General features: G+C 34.1%; 5 protein-coding genes and 2 long non-coding RNA genes across 10 annotated transcripts; 2 read left to right on the top strand and 5 right to left on the bottom strand.

The window, feature by feature from the left end:
* Positions 1-2,348: 2,348 nt before the first annotated feature.
* LOC140830526 (uncharacterized) lies at positions 2,349-6,304 on the top strand. 4 transcript variants are annotated; one of them, XM_073193899.1, is made up of 5 exons: positions 2,349-2,441; positions 2,880-3,067; positions 3,187-3,289; positions 4,587-4,755; positions 5,934-6,304. In XM_073193899.1, exons 2-5 carry the CDS (start codon positions 2,990-2,992, stop codon positions 5,980-5,982), a joined length of 399 nt encoding a protein of 132 aa, XP_073050000.1. In that variant the 5' UTR covers positions 2,349-2,441; positions 2,880-2,989; the 3' UTR covers positions 5,983-6,304. The 4 variants fall into 4 exon arrangements, with proteins under 4 accessions (XP_073050000.1, XP_073050010.1, XP_073049987.1 ...); XM_073193909.1 differs by having other exon boundaries at positions 4,587-4,643; XM_073193886.1 differs by lacking the exon at positions 5,934-6,304 and adding an exon at positions 4,862-5,341.
* Positions 6,305-6,550: 246 nt separating this feature from the next.
* On the bottom strand, positions 6,551-7,418 carry LOC140830551 (uncharacterized). Its single transcript, XR_012117646.1, has 4 exons — positions 7,351-7,418; positions 7,197-7,262; positions 7,030-7,098; positions 6,551-6,929 (listed from the first exon to the last, which is right to left on the bottom strand). It is a non-coding gene; the product is annotated as an uncharacterized lncRNA (long non-coding RNA).
* Positions 7,419-15,019: 7,601 nt separating this feature from the next.
* LOC140807877 (uncharacterized) lies at positions 15,020-15,743 on the bottom strand. The gene is made up of 2 exons (XM_073164836.1): positions 15,446-15,743; positions 15,020-15,339 (listed from the first exon to the last, which is right to left on the bottom strand). Exons 1-2 carry the CDS (start codon positions 15,741-15,743, stop codon positions 15,020-15,022), a joined length of 618 nt encoding a protein of 205 aa, XP_073020937.1.
* A 412-nt stretch (positions 15,744-16,155) lies between these two features.
* LOC140807886 (uncharacterized) lies at positions 16,156-17,187 on the top strand. The gene is made up of 3 exons (XM_073164845.1): positions 16,156-16,400; positions 16,476-16,575; positions 16,663-17,187. Exons 2-3 carry the CDS (start codon positions 16,477-16,479, stop codon positions 17,185-17,187), a joined length of 624 nt encoding a protein of 207 aa, XP_073020946.1. The 5' UTR covers positions 16,156-16,400; position 16,476.
* Positions 17,188-17,572: 385 nt separating this feature from the next.
* LOC140812341 (uncharacterized) lies at positions 17,573-18,085 on the bottom strand. The gene is made up of 3 exons (XR_012113647.1): positions 17,967-18,085; positions 17,731-17,860; positions 17,573-17,641 (listed from the first exon to the last, which is right to left on the bottom strand). It is a non-coding gene; the product is annotated as an uncharacterized lncRNA (long non-coding RNA).
* A 1,240-nt stretch (positions 18,086-19,325) lies between these two features.
* LOC140812347 (uncharacterized) lies at positions 19,326-20,907 on the bottom strand. Its single transcript, XM_073170597.1, has 3 exons — positions 20,304-20,907; positions 20,129-20,228; positions 19,326-20,042 (listed from the first exon to the last, which is right to left on the bottom strand). The coding sequence occupies exons 1-3, from the start codon at positions 20,900-20,902 to the stop codon at positions 19,680-19,682; spliced, it is 1,062 nt and encodes a 353-aa protein (XP_073026698.1). The 5' UTR covers positions 20,903-20,907; the 3' UTR covers positions 19,326-19,679.
* A 211-nt stretch (positions 20,908-21,118) lies between these two features.
* On the bottom strand, positions 21,119-22,963 carry LOC140807893 (uncharacterized). Its single transcript, XM_073164853.1, has one exon. The coding sequence runs from the start codon at positions 22,961-22,963 to the stop codon at positions 21,119-21,121; it is 1,845 nt and encodes a 614-aa protein (XP_073020954.1).
* Between the last annotated feature and the right edge of the window lie 688 nt (positions 22,964-23,651).

The following is a 23,651-nucleotide window of genomic DNA, read 5'->3' on the forward strand; positions in this document are numbered from 1 at the left end:
AATACATTTTTGGTGTTATATTTGAAAATGAAAGTTTAATAGAATGCACGCATTTGCCTCCGCAAAGAAGCGTGTTGTGCTATTAATTGCATATCCAAGGGATTGTCTTAAATTGAATTGTGATTATTAAATCATTTGTTATTTTTTTGAGAAAGATTGTCAAGTCATTTTGATGCAACCAAAATCCCATCATGGATTTTTTATTTTTTGTCTAAATTGATCGATGAACAAATAGTTAAAATAGACGACAAGATTTCAATGGTATCACGGTAATTTTTGAACTCTAAAGCAAATAAATTAGATATATCAGAAGTCAAATATCGACTAGCAAAGAAGATTTCATGTGTGATTAGGTTCATATGTGGGTGAGTAGGATGAGCTCTTAACATATGATGTTGAGTTTCATTCCTTTTGCAATATTTTTTCGGACGAGGTTGTCACATAGAGTTTGTCCATTATTGTTTACATAGCTAGCGTAATTGGCATATCATTGCATTAGTCTAGGATTTACTTAATGCGCACCAAAAGATTGTGATTGCGTGTTCTCATGTCATAAAAAAATCATTTTGGATTCTCCACGTTCTACTATCAATTCCTCGAATCGAAAATTTCAAATATTTTGTACTTTATCCCAAACTTAATAAAATTTTGGTATATCAATTTTTTTACATCCCAATAATCTATATATTTTTGTAAAAATAACTGGAAAATATTTACATACTAAAATTTGGGGGTTTTTTAAATTTAATTTTAAAAATAAAATAGATGGTGCGGTTTTGCAAAATTAAGGCAAAACACTATCATACATGACCGCTTAGACATTGCAATAAGTAGCAGAAATTGCAAAATGTATTGCATCGTCCAAATTGCCATTCGTACAGCTGCCAACATGGCAGTGTCCGCTTCTTTATTTTTCCATTATTATTATTATTATTATTTTGATTGAATTTGGACATATATCTTATTATTAAAATAAGAAGACTACATTTAAAAAATAAGAGTTGAAACTCAAGTTCAATAATTTAAAAAATAAATCACATTAAATGTTGTAATTCACCAATTTTTTTTTAAAATTATTTGTAAAATATTAATTAATTTATCTTTTAATTTTTTTTTGTTTTTAGAAAATTATTTATTTATTTAAATATGTGCTGGTTTTGTTTTCGAAAAAAATGTTTATGTGTATCCATCAACTTATTTTAATTTTATTATTACTAGTAATATGATTAATAAAAAAATAATAATAATAGATGAAATATGAAACTTTTGAATTTTCGTACGCAAAATTTTTAATTTGTACTTTTTTTTTAGTTTTTCTGAACAATTTTTTTTTTATTTAAATAAATTTTGATTTAGTTTTCAAAAAAAAAAAGTTACGTATGTATATCGATCTACTTATTTTTTACTTTTTAAAATTTATGAATTTGAGCTCTAACTTCCATTTTTTATATATAAACTAATTTGAAAAATAAATCACTTTTTAATTTTTTTCATGAGAAAAATTTGAAAATGTGCAAATTTTAGAAAATTAAATAAGAATTTTCTAAAAAAATCGTTGATTGGCTCAAATTCATTAATTTAAAAAAATACAAAATAAGTAGGTCGACATACATACAAAACTTTTTTAATTTTTTTAAAACTAAATGAAGATATACTTAAATAAATAAAAGATTTTGTTTTAAAAATAAAAAGAATACAAATTCAAAAATAATGGGTACGAAAATTCATGAATTTCATACTCAAACTATTATTATTATTGTTTTTATTAATCATATTATTAGTAATAATAAAATAAAGAACAAGTGGATGATTACACATATACATTTTCCCTAAAACTAAAACAACACATATTTAAATAAATAATTTAAAAAAAATCAATTTTTTTAAAGATGAATTAATTAATATTTTACAAATAAATAGCTTTTTAAACAAAAATTGATTAACTTACTCACAATTTAAAGTTATCTGTTTTTCAAATTATTGAACTTGAGTTTCAACTCTCACGCTGCTATTTGATATAAAATATACATAATATTAATTTTGTTGTAATTTATATTAATATATGAATTTTTTTTAACATATAAAAATTTATTTTTTATTTGAATTTAAATTTAATAAATTTTATATTTTATTATAATAATAAATTAATTAGATAAGATGTGATAAATTAATTACGTAAGGTGGATCGCAGCATTTGATAATGCAAGAAAATCTTTGTAAAGTTCCATTTGATGAATGGTGTACACGTTTTGGGAGCATTGCTAAAATTATGGAAAATACGAGGGCCAAATTAGTAATTTTCCAAAATAAATGACACTGGAATAGGGCTAAGTGAGCCGTCAGCGTATATATAAAGTAAAAAACATCTCTTGCACTGGGTCCTATTCCGCTCTTCTCCATTTTTCGTTTCCGTTCCAGCATCCCCGGCGAGCCGAGCGGAGGTCCAATTGTTTTCAATTCGTCGTGATTGTTATTTTTTGAGAATCCATCGAAATTTTCGATGTTGGGTGACTGTAATATTTTTTTTTTTTGTATTTAGATTTAGAATTTTTTGATGAATTTAGTAGGCGTTTTATATTTTTCTAGTACTCGAATTTCTTTGGATATTTTATTTGGACCATCAATCAAAAAATATTAGTTTTTATTCTAAGATTATTACTTTTTATTGTGAATATCGATTGGACTGGATGCATCTTATAAATAAAAATTCAAAATTCAGTGAGATGGTCTCACAAATTTTTATTATATTAACAAACATTCCGTGAACAATTTTTACAGTTGTATTAGTTTTATATTTATGATTATAATTATTTACGTCTGATATTTCTTATTTTAAAACCCTTTTTTGAGGAGTTTTGTAATTCCTACTTGAATCCCAGATGAGATAGTCGGCGCCGCTTCACTCTCTTGCAAGCAGAGAGCTCCTTGAATCCAGTTTTGTTTCTGAATTTCGACTGGGAAGGTTGTAGTAGTTCATCGATTTGAGCCAATGGACAAGCAAAGCGTGCTAGGGAATAATGATATAGACGATGTCCGCTGGCTTTGCTCTTTAACGGAATCTGAACTGGTAAATTCAATTGTGTTTTCTAGTTTCGTGATTTTTTTCCTCTACTGGTGCATAATCTTCTCTTGTGAGGATTTGATGAGAAGCTATGCGGTTTGAATTTCGTTGTTTTTGTTCATCAGGATTTATTGATGGGTTTAAAGAATTTGGTCCATCTGCGCGCGAAGAAGATCGGTCATGAGGATTTATCGGAGAAATTCGACCTACAGATGCTTCGAACCCTCAGTATGCTCTCTTGTTAAACCTTTGTGTTTGAATTTCTAATTTATATAGAAAAATGGAACCTTTTTATTTTTTATGTCACTTATTATTTATTTTAATGTATGTATGCTTTTAATATCATCAATATCATTTTTCAGAACCTCTTATTATATGCAAAAACTTATCATTAAGATAAGTGGATTTTCTTCAGATGTTATACTTTCAGAATTCCCATGAGCAGTCGAATATATCTTGTTTATTACGTAGTTAGCAAAAGGCCATGAGGCTTGCGCCTGACCTCAAGACATTGCGAGGACATTGTGTCTTGGTGCGACATCTTAAGCCATATTTTAGGCTCACCTCGAATGGAAGAATTTTGTAGTTCTAGTGAAATAGATCAACTGTTATATTTTGTAAAGAGTAATCTATTTCTAACATCTAAATTTAAAATCTTATCGTTAGTGCTCATCACTTTGACAAGGCACGCGCCACAACTGCGACTGAAACCTTGGTTTCGTGGAACATTCATAGTCGAATATATCTTGTTTATTAAGTAGTTATCAAAAGGCCATGAGGCTTGCGCCTGACTTCAAGACATTGCGAGGACATTGTGTCTTGGTGCGACATCTTAAGCCATATTTTAGGCTCATCTCGAATGGAAGAATTGTGTAGTTCTAGTGAAATAGATCAACTGTTATATTTTATATAGAGTAATCTATTTCAAGCATCTAAATTTAATATCTTATCGTTAGTTCTCATCACTTTGACAAGGCACACACCGCAACTGCGACTGAAACCTTGGTTTCATGGAACATTCACACTTTATATTATATATATATATATATATATATTATTTATTATGCCTAGATGCTAATGCATGTGTTAGATGAATTTGTGTTATTAAAAGAATTGGGTTGCTCTTTTGAGCTCGCAAACTCAGTTTATACCCTACTGGTCTGAGACTTTCGGTAATTTGTAATTTGAAAAGGGTGAATATTATGCACCTAAGGACTGAATGATAGCACTTTATGCTAATTATTCATTGGGTAAAGAACTAAAGATGAAAGATTTGATAAAACTTTTATATTCCCCGTTGTCCTGCCCAAAATCTGAACCTGGATTCTTGTGCATTACAGACTTTTATGTTTTTAATAATATATATGTGACCATATTAGTAGTCTTTCTTGTCTAGAAGTACTTTCGCCCTATATATTTTGGCTACGATTTTTTTATACCATTTCTTTGATGATTTATTCATTTTTCTTTTATGTTTGGTAACACTTCATTGATCGACTTCTGCTGATATTTGGAATATTTACAGGTTTCTATTTCATGGAAAATTTGGAAGGGCGGCTTAAGGATTTACTGGGCCCTACAGGTTTTGGTTCTAATATATTGAATCATAATATCAGTGATGATTTTGGTAGTATGACCATCGAGGAGTTATATCCATTCATCAGTTATGATAAGAGGAAAAGAATTGCTGATATGTAAGTTATTTTTCTGAGGAGCATTCAGCATAATGTCATGTCGAACAATGTCGTAATACCAAGGTCACCAGTTCCTAAAAACTCGTTTTCATGTTCTAAGAAACAGCTCTAGTTATTTGTCAAGCAATGAAGATTGGGGTTACAGTTATTCATGTTAAGGCTCTATCTGGTTTTCTGGATGTTAGAAATTTTGGTTCTCTCATTGTAGATTCACATGCTTGTGAGCCTTGTGGTGTATAATTAAGGTTTCGTAAATATCTTGTTCTGCATTGCTTGGTTTGTTGGTCAAGATTCAATGAACATGTACTCATGTTATATTTGATGGTTGACATTGTTGTAAACGTACACATCATTTGAACAGATTGTTGGTAATTCATTTCAACACCTGACATTGAATGAAACTAGGGTTGTAAGTTAAGTTGAGACAACTCATGAGCCTACGAAGTACAAGCCCAATTCTCAAGCACGCGAATTTAAGCATGAGCTTATTTCTTTTGGATTCTATTAGCTGGAGCTCAGCTCAGTATTTTCCGATTATCTCAAGCTAACCAGTGAAATTTCACAAGCTCAACTCGAGCTTGTGTCATTCTCGGCTCCCTGTGTCCAGGAAAATTTGGTGATTGACTGACTCTCCCGTGAAAATGTTTTTAAAAGTATGACCTCCATGTTTATATCTTTTTACCATGAGAAAAGTCATAAAATAATAAAAAAATTACTGCTTTGAGGTTTGATTTCAAGCTATATCGAACGACTTTTGGGGGATAGAGATTTAGGAATATCTAAATTTACCATAACTTGGGTAAATTCTGAAATAATTAGTGTGTTCCATAAAAGTGTGAAAAGTTTTTAGAATCGGCATCGTGCCCCTGGGTCCCTCTGAGGTACATAAATTTTTTGCTTGTGATATTCTTGGTGGAAGGTGGAAAAAGCGGATTATAAATCTTTCTTAATCTCTGGGATACGAGCAAGTTTATCGTACTTTTTTATTTGATAGCTCAGCCTAATGATACTCATCCTATAATCACTGTTCAAATTTACCTCGTCTGTTAAATTTTATCCAATGATTTGCTTGTGTACGAATATTATTTGACATTCGACTCGTTGACGTTTACAGTTTCATTGATAATAATCAGAACGTTTTCTCAATCCTGATGCTAATCCATTGCGTTTCTGTATAGGTTTCCTCAGGACATGTCTGCAAATCAAAAGCAGAAGACCGGCAACTGAAGGTTCACTAAAGGGCCCTACTTCTCTTAATTGAATGTCTGTTTTGGTGATTGCTATTTATCAACTGTTAATAATTGGCGAGGCCAAGAACATTAATACGTCTTCTCCAGAAAAAAAAAAAAACAAAACAAAAAGAGCCGATGAAGAAACTATAATGACAGAGAAACTTTCACTGAAAATATTATCGACATTTCCAGGCAGGATTCTAATTAATAATTGGGCTGAACTTTCTATTTCTAAGAATTTAGTCGTTTCTCCTCTTAAAAATTTAGATTTTCTTCACTCTGTTGTATAAATTTAATGTGAAATGTGGAGTTAATGATGCAATTTGAGTCCTTATTTTTTTATTTAAAATTTTTGGAATATGAGTGAGACTGTTCGCGAATTTGATTCGCATCATGTTTTAACTATTAGAAGACAAAGACATAGTTAGCTTCTGTCTGTTGTGCAATCAACATATATGTCACCAAACATCAAGTCTTGCTGAATAAATCCAAGTCATTACAGGTTTAATCAGACATCTGATTGCAATTAAATGCAAGACAATCCAAGAAAATAAGATGGAAAAAATTGATATAAACTTTATTAATAACACTTTTTAATTCAACCATGTGTCAACGATGGACACAAATTACAAACGAGTATAATTCTTGACTTTTGGATTTGAGTTATACAGATTAAACTCAGAAAAAAATGGGAAAAAATCTTGTAATCTTCAACTGTTCCTATGTGGCAATTGTGGGTAAGCCTCAAAGTTGGGATGTCAGGGAGCAAAGTGGGCAGGGGAAAGTCCCTGGCTTGCTACATCTTGAATCTTGAGTGCTTCAAATGGTGCCTTTGCTTTCTGCAATATATACAGAGGAAGTCCTTAGCATGGCCTGCATGATATCTATGTCTGAATTGAAGTCATTTGCTGTGCTTGCTGCCGTGAGCTTCATCGACAGGAACTGAATTGCGAGATTCGAAAAAATTGTATCAAGATTTGAATATTTTGACCAAGATGAAAAAAAAAAAATTAGTTCATGGATCAATTAAATACTTACTCACCTCTACCTGATTCTGTAGAGACTGAACATAGTTGATAATCTCATCCAACATCACTGCCATTCCCATTGTCTGTTCAGTGGGTTGATTTATATTAATAAAGTTAGAAAATTATCAAAATAATTGAAGAAAATTCTCCAGAGATCTATTTAAACTGAAAGATTCATCACCTTATAACATCCTGGAACAATGTCTTGCAGACATCTTAATCTCTCGTTGATTTTTTCTCTTCTGACCTGGTACAGAATTTAAACTTAATTTGTTGTGTTGTTAGATTGTTTGGAGAGGAAAAGTTAATAAAAAGAGCTATAGGAAACTACTCACTCTTTCTGCTAAACTGTGGCTATCAGTAGCTAGGCCCCTTTTGGCTCTAACGTGTACCACTTCCCTTGCTTTTCATTTTCCTCTTCATTTTCAGAGCTTTTCACTTTCTTCCCTTTTCTTGAATTCTTAAAACATAAGAAAATATTTAATCAAATAACACACTGTAGACTTAATCAAGAATTTGAATTCACATAATCAAGAATTACTAGAAAGCTTACATTTTTCACTATTTTTCCATTTGCAGACACTTGAGGGGATGGATTTGCGACTGTTGCTTTCCTTTTCTTTTCTCTTCGATCTTTATCGTTCGAGATAGTTTGATGAGCAGTTGCTGTGTTCACCACCACAGAGCTATCATCTTGCATATATAATCCAGGGAAAGTTTCCAATTTCCCGGTGCAATCTGCTAGACGTGGGAAATAATCATGATTGGGATAACCAATCAAGCTCTGAAAGTTCAAGGCAAAGGATTCTTGATGACTTGGATTTATCCCTGAAAAATGGTGCAAGAATTCAATGCTTGGATCAATGTCGGATAAAGAGAATAGTCGTCTATGGCTTTGCAAGAAGTGATCTGCCATTTCTATAATTAAGGAAAAACTGTTTAAGTCGTGTCTGCTTAGGCTGAAGCTAATGGCTGTGTTTCTGTTTAACAAGGCGTCTTGTGATTGCTACCATATATAAACAAGGCAAGATCATAATTTTGGGTAATGGGCTTTCAGTTTCAGTTATTTTTTCCTTCTTTTGTTAAATTATGAGGGGAAAAAAGATTCAATCCAGATGCGACACGTGGCAATTTGGGCTTCCTTTGTTGTGTCGTTGCAATCGGTGATATATCCAAAATGTGTGGTCCATTATAAGCCATTGGCTTTTAATTTAAACTCACTAACATGAGAAAGTGGCATATCTTTTATTCTCGTTTATGCCCCTTTAATTCCAATTCAACGAAGATGTCCTCTTCTTTTGTTTGATGAAACACAAAATGTGGTGGGTGCAAATTCCATTAACATCTTTTTCTCTTTATGTTAGCTGCCTCATTCAATCGGGAAAAAAATTGTAGTGTTTTTTACTTTTTACATTATCATTAAAAATAACTCAATCTTTCTTACATATAAACTCACCAAAAAACAAAATGACATACACTACAAAAAAACGGTCAACATAGCGACGGTTTTTGTAAATTGTCGCCATTATAACGATGGTTTTTTAAAAACCGTCGCTTATCATATTCGGCGACGGTTTAAGATAAACCGTCGCTATAATAACGACGGTTTAAATTCAACCGTCTCTATAATAGTGACGAGTTTTGATAAACCGTCGTTAATCAAAACTAAAACCTCGTTATAATAACGACGGTGGCTAAAAAATCGACGCTTATCAAATTCGACGACGGTTTAATAAAGACCGTCGTTATAATAACGACGGTTTAAAGTCAACCGTCTCTAGAACATCGACGATTTTTAAAAATTCGTCGCTATAATTAACGACGGTTTTTATTAAACCATCACTTAATTTATTAAGCGACGGTTTACGAAAACCTGTTGCTACAATAACGACGGTCGAAAAGCAGACCGTAACTATCATTACCGACGGTTTACTTAAATCGTTAGTTTAAAAAAACCCGTCGTTACAATCGGCGACGGTTGAAATGAAACCGTCGCTAATAGCGACAGTTTATTAAAAACGTCGCTATTAGCAAACTGTCTATAAATTGTCGTGTTTTCGGCGAATTTTCTCCACAGCACTTCCTTCAATCACATTTGCGCACGATAAAAATATTCTCTCGTGGACATTGTTTGTTTTTTCTTAAGTACGTTTTTTTGCAATTCAATTCTTAGTAAATTTCTATCTTGTATATATATTAATGTATAATATAATGTTATTATCTAATAAATTTTTCAAAAACTTGTTATAAATCCTGGGAGGATGTTAAGACGACATCCCATACTCCCGGTAAGGGATACGACAAGTGTAAAAGGCGAAAAGTTTTTTAAACAAAATACCTGATGACACCTCATTATAAAGTAAAATACATCTTATTTATTATTTTGTAGGATAAAATGGATAACGATACAAATTGGATGTATCTTCGGTTGGAGAATGGATTTCTAACGGCTGAATATTGTGTTGGTGTAGAGTCGTTTGTAACATTTGCACTTAGTCATCCTGAATGTTTATTAAATGGAAATATCCGTTGTCCTTGCAATCGAAAAAATGTCAGAACCAAACATATTTAGATGAAGATACTGTCAAGGTTCATCTCGGTCGTTATGGATTTGTACCGGATTCCTACAATTGGTATTTTCATGGAGAGGAATATATTCGCCTGTTCTATCCTAATTTTAATATGGAAGCTCCTTCGTCATCTTCCTCTCGTAGGGCACCACCAATTGCTCAAACTACATTTCCGGATTTTTTTGATACTATTGAAGAAAATGTTAACTTTGAAGAGAACCCTGAAAATGAGAATGAGAATTTTGGTGAAGAAAATCCTACAATAAATATTGGTCCTGAAGTTCCTGAAAGTCCAAACAGTTATATTAAATCATTGTATGAATGCATTAAATCAGCCGAGAAAGAAATTTGGGATGAAAATCCACACGGTCATTATGTGTTGTTTGTGCTCGCTCGGTTACTGAAGATGAAAGATAAACACAGCATGTCCGAGCGCAATTACAATGACATGTGTCAACTCATGTTAGAGTTATGTCTGTCTGATAACTACGTCCCTGATAGTTTTTACGTGACCAAGAAAATTATCAAAGATCTAGGGTTTCCGGTTGAAAAGATTGATGCATGCAAGAATAATTGTATGATATACTGGGGTGTTGACGATGTTTTAACAGAGTGTAAGATATGTGTGTTAGAGTAGGTGCACGTCGAGCCAAGTGTTGGCCGATTGTTCACAATAAAACTCTATGTATAAACAGTCTTTATTTTAATAATATTTGAAATTATTATTTTGGCACATCTTTATCTGTATACCCATGCTGGTTGCATAGATAAAGCCCTTGAATATACAAATAGTAGAAAGAATATGAAATGCTCATATGATGAGTATCATGAAACTCATATTTGAAATACTGTATATTCTAAACAGTTCCTAGTCGATTCAGCCGCCGCTAAGAAGGATATAGGCCGCTCGAGTTCGAGACTAGTATCTGCGATGTGAGTACCATGTTTCATTGGTAGGGGACATTGTGATGTCCGAGCATGCAGATAGGTGCTCCTGGTAGAGTGCACTGAACAACCCTCCATAAAGGACTTTCCAATTGGTTCTCACTTATCGATTGGAAAAGTCCTAGTTTATGGTTGTACACCATTAGTCCTTATGACCCGGGACAACATTGAGACTCTATGTGCTAGCATTGCACTTTGACTTGTTTACCGACTCTCAAGGGGTCATCAGGTGGCAAGGTTGGGTGTTTTGTCGAAACATATAGGAGTCGATGCATTGTAGTCGGGGATTCACCGCTTACCTTCGGGTATGGATATCTTATGTGTATGTAGTATGAAATCTCTGATCAGAGTATGGTGGTAATTATGAAAAGGGTTTCATAGATTACACCATCGATGCAACTACAACATGACACATAGTATCGATTCATTGACAACTCTCGATAAACCAATGGTTGTCGAATCGGTCGGGATATATGAGTTGAAGGGACCTTACTGTACGCTAACCATAATTGAATGGTTCTTGCAGGCACTATCATTTGATACCTAGGGAATCATGTAAGTGATGCTGCTAGGCGTTTAAAATGATTGGTTGGGTACTATCAGACTTGAATTCTGACGTTCTTGTTATCAAGGAGTTGATAAATAAGAATGGAGCAATTGGGGTATGCTCGTATAAGGACATGTTTAGTCCGAATCACATAGAGATGTGAACCCACGACTAGTTGTATCAATGAACCATTGAGGGTCACACAAGTGCTAGCTTTCTAGATCCCGTTGAGAAGTTGAAATAGTTCAATGTGTTGAACGGCTTATAAAAGAGCTTATAAGTGTAAGGAAAAATAGAAGTATGACTTCTATGAGAGAAATGTAATTTTTAATTTATGAATGTGTTCCTAAATTTAAAAAGTTGGCCAAATAAATAATGTGTTTGAAAATTGTGATTTTCATAAACATTATTATGGACTAAATTAAATTAATTCAAATGTTGAATTAATTTAACACTAGTGGGCCTAGTAGAGTCCAAATAATTAAATTAATTCAAGTGTTGAATTAATTAAATCACATTGGGTCTTATAGAGCCCAATAGTAAAATAATTATTCAACTAGTGACTTGAGTAAATTCAAGTAATGTTTAATTAGTCTCAAATATGTTTGAGATAATTAAATTAAGTCCATGGGTTTTTAATTGTTAAAAACCATATAATATTGCATGCATTGGATGTGAAAGGTTGGGAGACAACTTTTTCTATTATCAAGGCTTGGGATGCTAAAAGTGTTTTAGCTTTTCCCACAATCTAGACAAGTATTCCTCTCCCATTTTTCAAGGAGCATGGCCGAAACTTGAAAGCAATTTTTTTTCAAAATTTTCTCTCATTTTTTCTTCTTCAAGAGTTGAGGAAAGAAATCATTTATCAAAGAAAAATCCTCCTATTTTTCTAGTACAAAATATGAGGGTATCTACCTAGTTGGTGGTGGACCTAATTTTGAAGGAATGAAGCTTGTAGATTGTCTTGCCTTTGAAGAGCTAAGGTGTTTACACCTTAGTTGGAGCCATCATCAATCTTTTAAGATTGATAGGTACATTTCTAAACACACTATGAATGTCATTTTGTGTTTTTGTATATGCTACATCCTAGTACATGTGGTGCTCGAATTTTCTTATAAAATTTTCGGTTTTCTTGCTTGAAACATTTTTGTTACTTCCTTTGCGCATTCGGGCACCCTAAAATCGATCCCTTTCAATGTGAACATCCTCGATACAAACGTAGTAGAAGTCGATCTCAAAATCCTCAGAAGAAGGGAATTCCATACAAGTTCATGTATTATTTTCCGATCATTCCACGTTTGCAAAGACTGTATGCTTCGAACGCAACAGCGTCACATATGTGTTGGCATAATGATCATCATTTTGACGGTGACACTATGACACACCCTTCTGATTGTGCAACGTGGCGTCATTTTGACGCTTTGCATCCATCTTTTTCATCAAAAATCCGAAATGTGAGATTAGGATTGTCAACAGATGGATTTCAACCTTTTGGACAAAGTGGGCAGCAGTATTCATCATGGCCTATCATTGTTAATCCATATAATTTACCATCTTGGATGTGTATGAAAGATGAATACATGTTCTTGTCTGTGATTGCACCTGGACCGAGTAACCCGAAAGACAAATTGGACGTATTCCTTCATCCGTTAATCGTCGAGCTACAATCCTTGTGGTCTAATGGTGTTCCCACATACGATATTCACGCCCAACAAAATTTTAATATGCGTGCGGCTTTGATGTGGACGATAAGTGATTTTCCCGCATACGCAATGTTGTCTTGTTGGAGCACTTCCGGAAAACAAGCATGTCCTCACTGCATGTCTGATTCAGACGCCTTTACCTTGCCATGTAGTGGCAAGACATCATGGTTTGACAATCATCGGAAGTTTTTACCTGAAGATCATCCATTGCGTCGTAATAGGACAATGTTTCTAAGAGGTAAACAAGTGTTACAGTCGGATCCTATCTCTAAACCTGGGGACGAATTACTCAATGAGTTGGACGAGTTTGGTGTCAGACCTTCGTATGAGATTGGCTCTGACACAATCAATAAGAAAATTTGTAACTTGACTAGATGTGGTTGGAGAAGACGGAGTATTTTTTGGGAGCTTCTGAAACACCCCACTTAAAACATTTTAAATCCAAAAATAACTTGACATCAACGGAAGCATTTAACTTTAAAATAAAAATAATTATACTGTATATACATTGCAAATATTATCTTACAATACAAACAATACATAATCTCAAACATCTAATTCAAATACCAATATTACATATAATAAAATACATGATATTTTTAAAACTTTAATTGTTCAACACACCCCAATAAAATCATTAACATAATCAAACAAAACTTTTCCATTACAATAGCTATATGACTTCTCCTCCTTGGACAATCTGCTTCAAATCTTTTTATTACCTGCATCACATGACATTAACTGAAATGAGATAAAACTCAGTAAGTAGAGAACTTTACATAACAAATACATATTTATATGGCTTGGCTTGGAACATCGCAATGGCAATAAACATTAACCAATACCATCTTCAATGAACCATAATGAAAGAATCTATATAGATGGTATATCATAACATGAATTAAAGGAAATGAAACAATAGCTCAATGATCTGTAATCTGTGAATGTTATCTCTGTTAATATATATAAATATATATCGGACTGTGAGAGATAACCATGAAAGAAAATGATAGTCTGTAATTTGTAATCTGTGACCTGTGAGTGTTATCTCTGTTAATATATATAAATATATATCGGACTGTGAGAGATAACCTATGGATAGTATCTCTGTGATATATGAAAATATATACCAGACTGTGAGAGAAACTCTTCATGTGATTGGCCAATGACATGCATGAATTACTATCATTCCTTGGATTGAAACATATGAAATTCATTGGGACAATTGAACAAACACTTGATAAGCACAATAACTTGCTAGCTTCTTTATCAATGAAATAAATAATTTTTTTGGATCAATGAATATATAACAACAAATATGGCAATAACGAAACCATGAAAGAAGCTAGACATCAATAAAAATGGCTTGGATACATATATATCATGTGAGCACAAGGAATAGCCTCTACTTACAACCCAATCAATACTTGGTTGCAAAGATGACCTCAAAAGAATCCCTACAACAATAAACACCATAAAAACTATGAATTAACATCATATTTACATAGATCCATAAAGTCAACGCAACCCTTCAACCCAACAATTCCTTGCAAAACCAAAGAATAACTAAGCTCTTACCTTGTAGCTTGCACCTAGACTAGGAGATGCTAAGAATTCCTCAAAAATTCTTGAACTTGAATGAAGATTTGGAGAAGAGAATTTTGGGGAAGAAAATGAGAAGGAAACGTATGAAAGAGAAGGAGAAGGGAAGAAATGAAGATAGATCTGTAAACAATGCAATATAAATTCATTCCCAACCTTAAAATCGCATTTTGGAATAGCACTTTCGCATAAATAACGCAGGGCAGCGCACCCGCGCTGCCTATGGCAGCGCTGGCGCGGCGCTGCCCTGCACAGGCAGTGCGGGGGCGGCCTGCTGCCGCACAGGCCGCGCCCCTGCGCTGCCTCTGGCAGCGCATGTGCGGCCTGCTCTCGGCCAGGCAGCGCCCCTAGGCAGCGCAGGTGCGGCGCTGCTGCACCCAAGCGCTACTACTCCGCCGTGAACTCCTAAAAATAACTTTTCTTGACTTAATATCCAACCTTTTCTTATACCACTAAATTCTTATGAATTATAACAACCAAACTCCTTCTAAAATCAAGCATAAAACCATCTCCCAAAACTTGACCATATCAATTTATGAATATCCTTTAACCATAACACATGAAATCATTGATCATAGCACAATAAAAACTTGGGATATTACAATCTCCCCTCCTTAATAAAATTTCGTCCCCGAAATTACCTATTGTCGAATAGATTAGGATAACAATGCTTCATCTCCTCTTCCGGTTCCCACGTGGCCTCTTCAATCACTTGATTTCTCCATAGAACTTTAACAATGCCAATTTCTTTGTTCCTTAATACTTTAACCTTACGATCAAGAATTTGAACCGGCATTTCATCATAACTTAGGTTAGGCAAAAGCTCCAATGACTCGTACCGAAGAACATGAGATGGATTAGCAATATACTTACGAAGCATAGATACATGAAATACATTATGAACTCGGTCCAAGTCCGGTGGCAATGCAAGACGATAGGCTCGGTCTCCAATCTTATCTAGAATTTCAAATGGTCCAATGTATCGAGGACTTAACTTACCTTTCTTGCCAAATCTCACAACTCCTTTTAGAGGAGCTATCTTGATAAAAACCTGATCACCAACCTCGAACCAAAGGCCGTCTTCTCACATCGGCATAACTTTTCTGTCTAGACTGAGCTGTCTTCATTCTTTCTTGAATTAACGCCACAACTTCTGCTGTTTGTTGAACCAACTCAGGGCCCAACATCTTTCTTTCACCTATCTCTTCCCAATACAGAGGAGATCTACAATTTCTTCCATATAAGGCTTCATAAGGTGCTAAGCCAATAGAAGACTGGTAACTATTATTATACGTTAATTCAACCAATGGCAATTTGGAATCCCAGCTCCCAGGGAAATCAATTGTGCAAGCTCTTAACATATCCTCAAGAATTTGAATAACCCTTTCTGATTGCCCGTCGCTTTGAGGATGGTAGGCGGTGCTAAAGGCTAACTTCGTGCCCAAAGCTCGATGTAAACTTTTCCAAAACTCTGATGTAAACTTACTGAGTTGAGTATATTCTTTGCAGATTTAACAGCACGGAATGTTAAACAAAGTGATATGATCCGTTTAAACGAACAAATTCCCATCATAATGTGCAAGTTAGAAAAGATTTCCCCCAAGTTTTTTCGACTCGATGGAGCATTTGTGCATACACATACCATATGAAGCACGCATCATGGGTCTTGTACAATTTAGGTGGATGTATCCCTTTGAAAGATATCTACGTAAATTGAAAAACACGGTGCGTAACAAGGCACGAGTAGGGGGTTCCATATGAAATGCATATTTGGTTAAGGAGGCTGCTATATTCTGTCAGCATTACTTCAGTGATTCGACGGGCAGCAAAACGCGTAAAACTAGGAAAGCTCATGAAAGCACATATGTTGACACTAATGACTCAGAACTTCTTTCCATATTCCTCAATCGTGGTAAGAAGATTGGAGCTGCAAAATCACGATGGCTAACAAATGAAGAATATCATGCAGTTTCAACATATATTTTGCACAATTGCAATGAAATAAAGCCATTTCTCAGGTATTATATATATTTAATTCATTATTTTATATAATAACTCGTCTCATATTTTTAATTGTATTCAATGTATTGCAGCATGTATGAGAACAACATCTGTATGGCAAATCCACACATGGATGACTCTTCAGTCGAGGCGTACATCCAAACCAATTTGTTTCAGTGGTTTCGTCAATATGTATAAATGACAAATTATAATTTTGTTTACATATTTCAATAAACTGTTAAATAATGTGATTTAAAGTTATAAATTATTTTATCGTAGGCTACCTTGCCGGATGCTCAAATTGAAAATCCAATTATTAAACAAGTTGCAGGAGGTCCTTTGATGAAAGTGAAGACTTACCGATGTTATTGCATTAATGGATTTAACTTTCATACAGTGCATGAAACTTCGTTCAAAGGTACAAACAACTCGGGGCATCAAGTCAGTGGTCACATGAGTAGTGGAAATGTCACTGAGTTTTATGGGCAAATTGAAGAAATAATAGAAATTGAATACCCAGGTCTATCATCGAAACAAGTTGTACTTTTTAAGTGTCGCTGGTTTGATACTCATCCTCGGTCGGGCACACGCATACACAAAAAGTACAAAATTGTTGATGTCAATCGAAAAAAGAATCTGGGATACTACGAACCATTTGTGTTTCCTACACAAGCCTCGCAAGTTGTGTATTTGACTTATCCAACAACGAAGCGAGCAGAATCAGATTGGATACATGTGAGTACTCTACGTAGGCGAGCTTATGATCACAGGCTTAAGCTTACCATCTTGGATGGATGTAAGTAAATTTTTTTTAATCTTAAAGTAATTGTTTGACAAAATTTCGTTCTACTTATTTAATATTTTTAAGAAAAAGATTACAATAATATGTATTCTTGGTTATAGATTTTACCTAGATAATAGCAGTGTATCGAGATACATATCGAGACAGTTCAAACTGCAGACATGTGATCCCGGCTGGTCGTGGAGGTATGTGACACCTGACCAGCGGCAGTGGTATTGGGAGAAGTTCTGTGTAAGTCTTTATTAAAACAATCAATTTTTACAATAACATGTTTCAATTTTTATTAAACTATTAACTTACTTAAATATTAAATATTGCAGTTGAGGTATAGATGGGCAGCCGACATTGATATTCAGGTACGAGAGTTGTGATTACGACGTCCCTGCAGGTAGCAGTGTTACGTAACCACAACTCTCGTACCTGAGTATCAATGTTAGCTGCCCATCTATACCTCAACTGCAATATTTAATATTTAAGTAAGTTAATAGTTTAATAAAAATTGAAACATGTTATTGTAAAAATTGATTGTTTTAATAAAGACTTACACAGAACTTCTCCCAGTACCACTGCCGCTGGTCAGGTGTCACATACCTCCACGACCAGCCGGGATCACATGTCTGCAGTTTGAACTGTCTCGATATGTATCTCGATACACTGCTATTATATGGGTAAAATCTATAACCAAGAATACATGTTATTGTAATCTTTTTCCTAAAAATATTAAATAAGTAGAACAAAATTTTGTCGAACAATTACTTTAAGATTAAAAAATTTTACTTACATCACATCCAAGATGGTAAGCTCAAGCATGTCATCAGGCGGTGGAGGAGGCGTATGTCCAGACATAGTACGTAAACTGCAAATCCAAAAATTTTGTTATTACAAATGTCTCAACACCAACATATTCAGCACTATATTTTGAAGCCTACAAGTGCTTAAATATTTATGTGTTATATTTTGAAGCCTACAAGTGCTTACAACATACGATACATCCAACTTCTATTTCATGTGTTATATTTTGAAGCCTACAAGTGCTTAAATATTTATATTTAATTTAACTATATTATCAAAAATTATACAACGAAAAATTAAATAAGTATCTACAATTCTAACAGAAAATTAATGTTACAATTAAAAAAAATCATGTATGATTTATTAATAATATTACGCTAAATTTGATAAATAACATGCATAAAATTCATAAACAACATATTAATAACGCTAAAATTCATAACTAAACTACTATGCAAAAATAAATTATCTAGTACGCTAAACTTTTTAAATAAAGTATTATGCTAAAATTCATAACTACACTACTACGCAAAAATAACACGTAAATATTAAATTTTCAATAAAGAAAACGCTTTAAAAATCTGACGTGCTTGAAGATATGCAAATCCACGTAACGCTGGAAGATCACACGAACGAGCAAATCTAAGGAATGAAAACGAAAAGATGTTAGTACAAATAATAAAAACGAAACTGCATGCGAAAAAAAAGATAAGAGTGTCGACACTACCAGAGAAGAAAGGCGATAATCGCTGAAGAAAATGTGTGTGAACCTCGGTATATATAGAAATCATAGCGACGATTTATACAAACCCGTCGTCATTAGCGACAGATGTTGGTAAAACCGTCGCTAATAGCAACGGTATTTGTCAAACTGTCGCCGATCTAGATCGGCGACGTTTTTTAAAAATTGTTGCCATTCGCAACGGTTCTTTAAAACCGTCGCTAATTGTTTTTTCTTTTAAAAAAATGTGTTAATTTTTATAAGAATAAATTTAAAATTAAATAAAAAAAATTTAGTTTTAAATAATATATGAAAAAACAATTGAAATAAAATTTAGTTTTATATAGTTTCGGTTTAGTTTTGTTGTTATTATGAAGTAAAATTAAAATTTTATAACAATAATTTACAATGTTAATTAAGTAATTGAAATAAAATCTAATATAACAAAACTTACAATGAACTCATCTCAATACAACTGTCGTTGGTCTGCAGTAACATGTTGCTGCTCTGTCATATATATACGTACGTACAAAATATAGGTATGCAAACAATTGGTTAATTATGTGCACAAAATAAAATATATTTTTTTTTTCAGATTACAATTCAATATAATTAAACTCAACCTTATTCACTTTCGTCGTAAATGTCACAAGCATCGTCGCTCGAATATTGAACCTCTTCTGTTTCACTTTCAGTGCTGTTCAAATCAATTTCGTTGTCGTACATAACATTAACATCGACTAGATTTTGAGACGTCAAAAGAAATTGAGTTGAGATGTCATGAGATCCACTTTCGTTGTTTTGAAACGCATCGGTCGCATCAATTTGATTCTGCTCAATATGTGGCTCAACATCAGTGACATAAGCTCGCCTACGTAGAGTACTCACATGCATCCAATCTGATTCTGCTCGCTTCGTTGTTGGATAAGTCAAATACACAACTTGCGAGGCTTGTGTAGGAAACACAAATGGTTCGTAGTATCACAGATTCTTTTTTCGATTGACATCAACAATTTTGTACTTTTTGTGTATGCGTGTGCCCAACCGAGGATGAGTATCAAACCAGCGACACTTAAAAAGTACAACTTGTTTCGATGATAGACCTGGGTATTCAATTTTTACTATTTCTTCAATTTGCCCATAAAACTCAATGACATTTCCACTACTCATATGACCACTGACTTGAAGCCCCGAGTTGTTTGTACCTTTGAACGAAGTGTCATGCACTGTATGAAAGTTAAATTCATTAATGCAATAACCTCGGTAAGTCTTCACTTTCATCAAAGGACCTCCAGCAACTTGTTTAATAATTGGATTTTCAATTTGAGCATCCGACAAGGTAGCCTACGATAAAAAAATTTAAACTTTAAATCACATTATTTAACAATTTATTGAAATACGTAAACAAAATTATAATTTTTCATTTATACATATTGACGAAACCACTGAAACAAATTGGTTTGGACGTACGCCTCGACTGAAGAGTCATCCATGTGTGGATTTGCCATACGGATGTTGTTCTCGTACATCCTGCAATACATTGAATACAATTAAAAATATGAGACGAGTTATTATATAAAATAATGAACTAAATATATATAATACCTGAGAAATGGCTTTATTTCATTGCAATTGTGCAAAACATATGTTGAAACTGCATGATATTCTTCATTTGTTAGCCATCGTGATTTTGTAGCTCCAATCTTCTTACCACGATTGAGGAATATGGAAAGAAGTTCTGAGTCATTAGTGTCAACATATGTGCTTTCATGAGCTTTCCTAGTTTTACGCGTTTTGCTGCCCGTCGAATCACTGAAGTAATGGTGACAGAATATAACAGCCTCCTTAACCAAATATGCATTGCATATGGAACCCTCTACTCGTGCCTTGTTACGCACCGTATTTTTCAATTTACGTAGATATCTTTCAAAGGGATACATCCACCTAAATTGTACAAGACCCATGATGCGTGCTTCATATGGTATGTGTATGCACAAATGCTCCATCGAGTCGAAAAAACTTGGGGGGAAAATCTTTTCTAACTTGCACATTATGATGGGAATTTGTTCGTTTAAACGGATCATATCACTTTGTTTAACATTCTGCGCTGTTAAATCTGCAAAGAATATACTCAACTCAGTAAGAGCCTCCCAAACATCTCGTGGTAACAACTCTTTGAATACCACAGTAATTAGTCGGTGCATGAATACATGACTCTTCATACCAAACATCCTCAACTTGTTCATGTCTATGCAACGCGACATTTTAGAAACATACCCATCAGAGAATCTAACTTCTTTGAGCCATCTAAAAAGAACTTGTCGGGAATGCTTGTCAAGTGTGTAATTTGCTTTCGGAAATTTTTCGTCTGTTGTAGATGGATGCAACTCGGTTCTAATACCCATCTGAACAAGATCAACTCATGATTTGGAATTATCCTTCGTATGCCCTTGTATATTACAAACCGTAATAAAGACATTGTCGAAGACGTTTTTCTCAATGTGCATGACATCCAAGTTATGTCTTATAAGGTTCGTACTCCAATATGGAAGCTCCCAAAAAATACTCTGTCTTCTCCAACCACATCTAGTCAAGTTACAAATTTTCTTATTGATTGTGTCGGATTCAATCTCATACGAAGGTCTGAAACCAAACTCGTCCAACTCATTGAGTAATTCGTCCACATGTTTAGAGATAGGAGCCGAATGTAACACTTGTTTACCTTTTAGAAACATTGTCCTATTACGACGCAATGGATGATCTTCAGGTAAAAACTTCCGATGATTGTCAAACCATGATGTCTTGCCACTACATGGCAAGGTAAAGGCTTCTGAATCAGACATGCAGTGAGGACATGCTTGTTTTCCGGAAGTGCTCCAACCAGACAACATTGCGCATGCGGGAAAATCACTTATCGTCCACATCAAAGCCGCACGCATATTAAAATTTTGTTGGGCGTGAATATCGTACGTGGGAACACCATTAGACCACAAGGATTGTAGCTCGACGATTAACGGATGAAGGAATATGTCCAATTTGTCTTTCGGGTTACTCGGTCCAGGTGCAATCACAGACAAGAACATGTATTCATCTTTCATACACATCCAAGGTGGTAAATTATATGGAGTAAAAATGACTGGCCATGACGAATAATGCTGCCCACTTTGTCCAAAAGGTTGAAATCCATCTGTTGACAATCCTAATCTCACATTTCGGATTTCGGATGAAAAAGATGGATGCAAAGCGTCAAAATGACGCCACACTGTACAATCAGAAGGGTGTGTCATAGTGTCACCGTCAAAATGATGATCATTATGCCAACGCTTATGTGACGCTGTAGCTTTTGAAGCATACAGTCTTTGCAAACGTGGAGTGATCGGAAAATAATACATCAACTTGTATGGAATTCCCTTCTTCTGAGGATTTTGAGATCGACTTCTACTACGTTTGTATCGAGGATGTTCACATATCTTACACTCTGTTAAAACATCGTCAACACCCCAGTATATCATACAATTATTCTTGCATGCATCAATCTTTTCAACCGGAAGCCCTAGATCTTTGATAATTTTCTTGGTCGCGTAAAAACTATCAGGGACGTAGTTATCAGACAGACATAACTCTGACATGAGTTGACACATGTCATTGTAATTGCGCTTGGACATGCTGTGTTCATGTTTCATCTTCAGTAACCGAGCGAGCACAGACAACACAGAATGACCGTGTGGATTTCTATCCCAAATTTCTTTCTCGGTTGATTTAATGCATTCATACAATGATTTAATATAACTGTTTGGACTTTCAGGAACTTCAGGACCAATATTTATTGTAGGATTTTCTTCACCAAAATTCTCATTCTCATTTTCAGGGTTCTCTTCAAAGTTAACATTTTCTTCAATAGTATCAAAAAAATCCGGAAATGTAGTTTGAGCAATTGGTGGTGCCCTACGAGAGGAAGATGACGAAGGAGCTTCCATATTAAAATTAGGATAGAACGGGCGAATATATTCCTCTCCATGAAAATACCAATTGTAGTAATCCAGTACAAATCCATAACGACCGAGATGAACCTTGACAGTATCTTCATCTAAATATGTTTGGTTCTGACATTTTTTTCGATTGCAAGGACAACAGATATTTCCATTTAATAAACATTCCGGATGACTAAGTGCAAATGTTACAAACGACTCTACACCAACACAATATTCAGCCGTTAGAAATCCATTCTCCAACCGACGATACATCCAATTTGTATCGTTATCCATTTTATCCTACAAAATAATAAATAAGATGTAGTTTACTTTATAATGAGGTGTCATCAGGTATTTTGTTTAAAAAACTCTTCGCCTTTTACACTTGTCATATCCCTTACCGGGAGTGTGGGATGTCGTCTTAACATCCTCCCAGGATTTATAACAAGTTTTTGAAAAATTTATTAGATAATAACATTATATTATACATTAATATATATATATATATATATATATATATATATATATATATATATATATATATATATATATATACAAGATAGAAATTTACTAAGAATTGAATTGCAAAAAAACGTACCTAAGAAAAAACAAACAATGTCCACGAGAGAAGATTTTTATCGCGCGCAAATGTGATTGAAGGAAGTGTTGTGGAGAAAATTCGCCAAAAACGCGACAATTTATAGACAGTTTGCTAATAGCGACGGTTTTAATAAACTGTCGCTATTAGCGACGGTTTCATTTCAACAGTCTCCGATCTAAATCGGCGACGGTTTAACTTTTACTGTCGCTAAATGTAACGACAATTTTTTTAAACCGTTGCTGTTTTAAATTTTAGCAACGGTTTAAGTAAACCGTCGGTAATGATAGCTATGGTCTGCTTTTCGACCGTCGCTATTGTAGCGACAGGTTTCAGTAAACCGTCGCTTAATAAATTAAGCGACGGTTTAATAAAAACCGTCGT

The sequence above is a fragment of the Primulina eburnea genome, chromosome 1 (genome assembly GCF_022965805.1).
Source record: "Primulina eburnea isolate SZY01 chromosome 1, ASM2296580v1, whole genome shotgun sequence".
In the NCBI taxonomy this organism is placed as follows: Eukaryota; Viridiplantae; Streptophyta; class Magnoliopsida; order Lamiales; family Gesneriaceae; genus Primulina; species Primulina eburnea.

Excerpts from the sequence above, each read along its gene's own strand:
- LOC140807877 (XM_073164836.1), bottom strand. The coding sequence starts at position 15,743 with ATGTTAAGAGCTTGCACAATTGATTTCCCTGGGAGCTGGGATTCCAAA. Across the intron at positions 15,340-15,445 it reads AAGACGGCCTTTGGTTCGAG|ATAAGATTGGAGACCGAGCC; the intron begins GTTGGTGATCAG and ends TTGAAATTCTAG.
- LOC140812347 (XM_073170597.1), bottom strand. The coding sequence starts at position 20,902 with ATGCACCGACTAATTACTGTGGTATTCAAAGAGTTGTTACCACGAGAT. Across the intron at positions 20,229-20,303 it reads GAAATAAAGCCATTTCTCAG|GATGTACGAGAACAACATCC; the intron begins GTATTATATATA and ends AATGTATTGCAG. Across the intron at positions 20,043-20,128 it reads TTCAGTGGTTTCGTCAATAT|GCTACCTTGTCGGATGCTCA; the intron begins GTATAAATGAAA and ends TTTTTATCGTAG.
- LOC140807886 (XM_073164845.1), top strand. The coding sequence starts at position 16,477 with ATGTATGAGAACAACATCTGTATGGCAAATCCACACATGGATGACTCT. Across the intron at positions 16,576-16,662 it reads TTCAGTGGTTTCGTCAATAT|GCTACCTTGCCGGATGCTCA; the intron begins GTATAAATGACA and ends ATTTTATCGTAG.
- LOC140807893 (XM_073164853.1), bottom strand. The coding sequence starts at position 22,963 with ATGGATAACGATACAAATTGGATGTATCGTCGGTTGGAGAATGGATTT.
- LOC140830526 (XM_073193886.1), top strand. The coding sequence starts at position 2,990 with ATGGACAAGCAAAGCGTGCTAGGGAATAATGATATAGACGATGTCCGC. Across the intron at positions 3,290-4,586 it reads ACAGATGCTTCGAACCCTCA|GTTTCTATTTCATGGAAAAT; the intron begins GTATGCTCTCTT and ends GAATATTTACAG. Across the intron at positions 4,756-4,861 it reads AGGAAAAGAATTGCTGATAT|CTCTAGTTATTTGTCAAGCA; the intron begins GTAAGTTATTTT and ends TCTAAGAAACAG.